Source organism: Merops nubicus, unplaced genomic scaffold (assembly GCF_000691845.1).
Source record: "Merops nubicus isolate BGI_N331 unplaced genomic scaffold, ASM69184v1 scaffold12002, whole genome shotgun sequence".
NCBI classification, from domain to species: domain Eukaryota; kingdom Metazoa; phylum Chordata; class Aves; order Coraciiformes; family Meropidae; genus Merops; species Merops nubicus.
The window spans coordinates 15,083-21,548 of NW_008592909.1; the positions used below are offsets into that span (position 1 = coordinate 15,083).

A 6,466-nucleotide genomic window follows, 5' to 3' on the forward strand; every position below is an offset into this window, starting at 1 on the left:
TCTTTCCCTGGGCGGGCTGGTTTTGCAGTTCTTGGAAACAAAGTACTTGGAGTGATCTGTTAATTCACAATGTTATTTTTTTCCAGGTTTACCAACTTAAAACTAGCAAAGATAAAAGCACCACAGTGCTCACAAGGCAAAATGTTCTTGCTTCCAGCAGCACACATTTTAAATACCAGTCATTTGAATTAAAGATGTAAATCTCAAAACCGTGTGCTGAAAATCTTGTGCAGGTGTGGTGTCTGAAACCAAATCCTCAGACACTTAGGGGCTGTGTCTGATTCCTCTCTTCCCGTGGTCTCCTTCCCGGGCAGCACGCCTGGCAGCCCGCAGCACGGGGCAGTAATCACTGCTTGGTGAGCAGGGATAATGTGTGGGGACAGCCCCTCTGGGAAGAGCCCGAGAGGCTGCTGCAGTGGGGCACCAAAGAACATCTCGGGCTGTGCTCAGTAATCGCTCACCGTTAGGCACAGCACCCTCTGTCCTGGCCTGACCCTGGGGGTCCAATCCTGCCGTGAGCCGCGGCACGTTCACCGGCTCGTGGCGAGAGCCACCCGCACATCAAACCTGCCTCAGCCCCACGGGCAGGATGGAGGCTCCAATTCTGCATTGGCACTTGGAAAAAAGTATCCAGAAAATATTCCCAGAGCACCTGCACGTTCAACCCAACCAACAGCAATGAGCACAGCCCTGGACTCAGCTGGACGGTGCTGGCAAAGAGGGAAGAGGAGAATTAGAGACCGCTGACGTTTGTCATTTAAGCACTTAATGATTTTGCATGATGTTTATTATGCACAAGCAAAACCTTTCACAGAAAGGGAATAATTAAACAAATTGTTCCCATGGGAGACTTTTGGAAAAATAATTTTTAAAATTCACATTCCTTCTGTATTTTGAAAGTTAAAAAGATATTCAGGTTTTAATTTTTTTCTTTTACATTCTGTCTCAAATCTTTCCAAAGGTGATGTCCAAGCAAAATTCTGCAAAATCATTGAAATGTGGCAGTGAACTAATCCAAAGTGTGATCTATTTGGCTTTAATTTTTTTTAAAAAACTACTCTGAAATGGTACTGAGAACATGGGTTATTTCCTGATGATTTTAATGAAAAAATTCATGCTGAAAAAGAGCAATTTTAATCTGTGTGGCCCCAGAAGAAGAGTTAATATTCCCGAGCTGGTTTCATGATTCAGTTTGTGTGCTGACTGTCAAATATCCGCTGCTGTTGTGTTTCCAGGAGGGCACTGCTGTATTTCCCATGTCGAGGGGCTTCGGCTCCACACAACCGTTCGCTGGCCGTGCTGGGGGTCTAAGATGCTCTGTTGTTGTCGAGCCGCTGCCTGCCTGTGATTGTGTTCTGTTCTCCTTGTAGATGGAGGAGATTAAGTTTAAAGACAGAGCAGTCTACGTGCTGGAGAGAGAGTTAGGGGTTCAAGCCGGGCATGCTCAGAGACTGCAGCTCCAAAAGGAGGCTTTAGATGAACAACTTTCCCAGATCAAAGAGTCTGATCGGCATCTGAGCAGCCCCAAGCGGGAACTTCCTTATGCAAGTGGTGCAGGAGACGCTTCAGATCATTCGGGAAGCCCCGTAAGCACTTTCACGTGGTTTCACCTAAACAAACGAGCAGAGAGTGACAATGTGGCACAAAGTGACAGAATCTTGATGAGTGCACCCTCGAGCAACAGCTTTCCCATACCGGGGAGACCCCGCGGCGTCCCTTTCTTGCTCTTGTTTCTTAGCCGAGCCTTGAAGATGTAAAATCCAGCCCTGTTATGGGAGAGCTTTTGCTCCTTTGTCGTTTTGTTTTCTGGTTGGTTTGGTTTTGTCAGCAGGGTGAAATTTTTCTGTTCTTTTTCTCTTCCTTTTCCTCACTGTACCATACTTCTGCCACCTGCCTTAATTTCACACAATTTTTGCCAACAAATGATGCAAATGCACTTCTAACCGAGTGATGTATGTGTGCTAGCTCTTGGAACTGCCAGCCAGGGCTCTTGTGAGCAGAGGTGCCGGGGCAGCTGACAGGGGGACGGGGGAAGGTGGTGGGCTCAGGAGAGCGCGGGGAGCCCCACGGGCCCCCCAGACACCGCGGCTGCCTCGGGGCTCGTGCTGCCCCACGCGCTCGCTTCTGGCCGGGCAGCCAGCCCGTGTGCCCGCTGGCTAACCCCTGCTCTGCTCTTGCTTTTCTACAGCACAATATCCAGAACGCTGAATTTTAGTCACCCTTCCACAAGGGCTTTTTCAGCGTGACTGTGGCACCCTTCCGCTTTTGCCTTAATTTGCTAATATCCAAAACCCCTCCGTTAACTGACCTCATGCATCTGACATATGCAAATTTCCTTCATTGCTGATTCTCATCAAGATTTCTTTTGCGACAACCTTAATTTTCTCAGTAGAAGTGTAAACACTTGTACATGAGCAAACCAGTCAATTTTATCCTTTGTCCCAAGCCTCTCCTGCACCTGTTGAATGAGGAACCCTATAGACCTCCCAAAAGTGCCTCTGGCACCCTGGGCAGTAATTTGCTTGTTTCGATTTGTACTCAGCTTCTGCCAAACACCCAAACAAGTCCTAGAGAAGGGGAAAAGGTCTGTGACATTGGTAAATAGATTCTGAATGAGAACACGCCTACCTACCTCTCTATCCATTTATAATTTGATTTAAGCATCCTCACTCAGACCAAGTGCTACCCCTTTGGATTTGCGAGTGGCCCTTTAGAACCCCCTAAGGGCCACAGCTCTGCAGAAGAGCTTATGCAATGGTATAATTGCATGGATTTCCCCCATTTGTACTTCAGTATTTTTAATATCATTTTCTTACAACAAAGTCCTCGGAGCGGGTGGTGTGTCTGAAGCACTCAGTTCAACAGTGGCATACATTGGAAACATGGCCTAATTTTTGATCTTTTCTTTTCTATTTCCAAGTTTACCATCTGTGACTTTGTATTTGCATATACACACTTCTGCATTTGCATACTTTGTTACATTTCCACTCCACACTTTCTGTTGGTCTCATCCTGCAGCTTTCAGTGGCCAGTTAGGGCACACAGGGTACCTACTCTGCCATACTGTGTTTTTAGAGGTTTGGATTTGGGATAAGAAAAAGTTTGAGCTTTGAATACCGTTGACCTTGCACGTACACTTATGAACAGTTATTTGCAGTTGATCTTTGTTTTAGGAACAGCAGTTGGATGAAAAGGATGCCCGGCGTTTCCAGCTTAAGATCGCTGAGCTGAGTGCCATCATCAGGAAGCTGGAGGACCGGAACGCGCTGCTCTCCGAGGAGAGGAACGAGCTGGTGAGTGCAGTGGTGATGGCCACTTCTGAACCTGCTGCTGCGACCATGCCTGGCCCCAGAACACCCTCCTGTGCTACTTGGAAAGCATTGCAGGAGTAGCTGCCTCCTCCTTACACTCTGCATTTGGTCCTGTGCCACATCACCTTGGCTTTTGCCTATAAAATAATGATTAATTTTTTTTTTTTTAAATGGCATAACCTGGAAATATTTTTCTTTTTTTTTTTTAAAAATAAACACGTTCCCCACCTGGCACACTTCTTGCACAGACTGAGCAATGATAAAGGAAGAGCAATCTGCCTCGGGCTTGAAACATCAAGAGTTCTTCATAGAATCGTCATATGGTTTGTGTGGGAAGGGACCTTTAAAGGTCACTGAGTCCAACCCCCTGCAGGGACAGGGACATCCCCAGCTAGAGCAGGGTGCTCAGAGCCCCGGCCAACCTCCCCTGGGATGGTGCCAGGGATGGGGCAGCGACCACCTCTCTGGGCAGCCTGGGCCAGGGGCTCACCACCCTCAGCAGCAAACATTCTTCCTTCTCTCTAGTCTGAATCTCCCTCTGTTAGTTGAAAATCATCCTGTACTTCTCCTGTCCCAGCAGGTCCTGCTCAGAAGTCCCTCCCCAGCTTTCTGGCAGGCCCCTGGCAGTCCTGTCAGCCCCCAGCAGGTCTCCCCAGCTGGAGCCTTCTCCTCTCAGCTGCCCCAGCCCAACTCTCTCCTGCTGGGCTCCCAGCAGAGGGGTTCCCCCCTCGGGGCATTGCTGGGGCTCCTCTGGCCCCGCTCCAGCAGTTCTTTCTTGTGCTGAGGACTCCAGAGCTGGACAGAGCACTCGGTCAGTTCTGCTTTGCATTAGGAGAAAACGCTGATACAATGATAGCTGAAGGAAAGTACTAATATGTTTGATGAAGAAGAGCAGCTCTGGAGGTGTTCATTCTCTCTTAATCTTTCAGTTAAAACGTCTGAGAGAAGCTGAGAGTCAGTACAAGCCCATTTTGGACAAAAATAAACGCCTTAGCAGGAAGAATGAAGAACTGTCACATGCCTTACGCCGAATGGAAAATAAATTAAAATTTGTAACACAAGAAAATCTAGCCATGGTAAGTCCCTGCGTGCTCCAGAGGGAATGTGCAGTCAGCACTCGCAGGCTGATGGAGTTTGGCATCGTCCCAGCTTGCAAGTTTAAAAGGAAAGTTTCCCCTTTCTGGAACTCGCTGAGATGTGCTGTGGTGGTTTGTGCCTAGAACGTTTTGGTTTACATAAAATATTTTATTTTAACTTTAAAAACAAATCATTCTGAAGAACAGAGAGTGTGAGAGCTTTGCCCGTTTTGATCAGGAGACTCTTCAGTCACTGGATGCTGAGCTTCGACAGGGGCACAAACCACCCCAGCCCACCTCAGACTCCTGTAGCAGCATCCCCTCGGGATCCCCAGGAACCCTGCACTTATCATCCCCAGGAACCCTGCACCCAGGCTGTGGGTGGGCAGAGGCTGGCAGCTGGAGCTGTGGCACTGCAGGAGGCTCAGGCCACCCCTGTGGGGCTGTGGCTCCAGGGCTGCTGCAGAGCCCCATGAGTGAGAGCAACCCAGAGAGAAGTGATGCTGCCCCAGCTCTCTGGATTCCTTCTGCTGCAGGAGAGAGCCACACATGGGTGGGCTGCAGCTGCTGCCCGCCCCTCTCCTTGGTACCTTGGACCCCACATGCCCATTGTCCCCTCGGGTGACCACGAGCTTCACGTGGCAATATGAGAAGCAGGAACACTCAGCATGTTTGCAGCACAGACAGAATCACTTTGCTTGGAAGAGAACTTTAAGATCATTGAGTTGAACAGTTAACCCAGCCCTGCCAGGTCCCCACTGCCCCGTGTCCCTCACCCCACATCTCCATGGCTTGGAAACCCCTCCAGGGATGGGGACTCCACCACTGCCCTGGGCAGCCTAGTCTAGGCTTTGATGACCCTTTTGGGGAAGAATTCTTTCCTCATGTCCAACCTAAATTTTCCTGGCACAATATGAAGCTATTTCTTCTTGTCCTGTCCCTTGTTCCTTGGGAGCAGAGCCCGACCCCCCCCTTGGCTCCAGGCTCCTGTCAGGAGCTGTGCAGAGCCAGAAGGTCTCCCCTGAGCCTCCTTTGCTCCAGGCTCAGCACCCCCAGCTCCCTCAGCTGCTCCTCCCCACACTTGGGCTCTAGACCCTTCCCCAGCAGCTCCGTTGCCCTTCTCTGGCCACGCTCCAGCCCCTCAAGGTCCTGCTGGGAGTGAGGGGCCCAAAACTGACCCCAGGATTCAAGGGGTGGACTCCCCAGTGCTGAGTCCAAGGGGATGATCCTGCCCTAGTCCTGCTGGCCACACCAGTGCTGATCCAAGCCAGGCTGCTGGTGGCCTCCTTGGCCAGCTGGGGATGTAACGCTCAGCAGAAGTGAAGCAGGACAGCTGCCAAGACACCCATTAGGAGAGAGGTATCACCAGCTGGAAGGGAAGGGTTGTGTACTGTCCTCTGGCAAAGCTTTCTGATCCTTTGTTCTTCTGCTGTGTGGGTTTCTTTTAGAGGCAAAGAGCTGGAACAATAAGGAGACCGAGCTCTTTAAATGACCTTGACCACAGCCAGGAAGAAAGAGAAGTTGATTTCCTGAGGCTACAAGTTATTGAACAGCAAAATATCATTGATGAACTCTCCAAGGTAGGATATCATTCTGCACCTTCACGTGAGGTCAACCAAGGCTGCAGCAGGAGAACAGGAAGCCTGAGCAAGGGGTGCCTGGGGTTCTGTGGGCAGAGCCTGCACCAGGGGGACATGGCCAGCATTGCTATGAGTAGTAGTGACTGAACTGAATGCAAGTGATCTGTGGCAGTGTTTAGAAACATCCTTTGGATCTGCACTGCACTGGTGTGACAGCAGCACTGCAGCCCCTCTGGCAGAGGCACTGCTGGCAGAGCCCACACCCCGGAGAGGCTGGCAGAGCTCAGCAGGGCCATGCATGCAGGGGGTCTTCTGCAGTGTTCTCTTTGGGGCTTTGGAAAGAGAAAATGCTGAAAACATAACAAGAAAATACCTTTTTTAAGACTGTACACTTATGGGCATTACTTCATTCTTTTTCATTAGACCCTGGAAACTGCTGGCTATGTGAAGAGTGTCATGGTAAGAATGACAACTTCATCCTCATCTTGGTGTGCTTTAA

The 6,466-nt window shown here is 49.8% G+C and overlaps 1 protein-coding gene across 1 annotated transcript in view; it reads left to right on the plus strand.

The window, feature by feature from the left end:
* LOC103768157 (janus kinase and microtubule-interacting protein 3-like) overlaps positions 1-6,426 on the plus strand; it is a gene marked incomplete at its 3' end in the record, with an annotated part of 14,764 nt that extends 8,338 nt beyond the window's left edge. Inside the window, exons 3-7 of the mRNA XM_008935294.1 lie at positions 1,371-1,586; positions 3,174-3,293; positions 4,241-4,387; positions 5,836-5,967; positions 6,391-6,426. Coding sequence (XP_008933542.1) covers positions 1,371-1,586; positions 3,174-3,293; positions 4,241-4,387; positions 5,836-5,967; positions 6,391-6,426 — 651 coding nt within the window. The remainder of the gene's footprint in view (positions 1-1,370; positions 1,587-3,173; positions 3,294-4,240; positions 4,388-5,835; positions 5,968-6,390) is intronic.
* Positions 6,427-6,466: the final 40 nt, after the last annotated feature.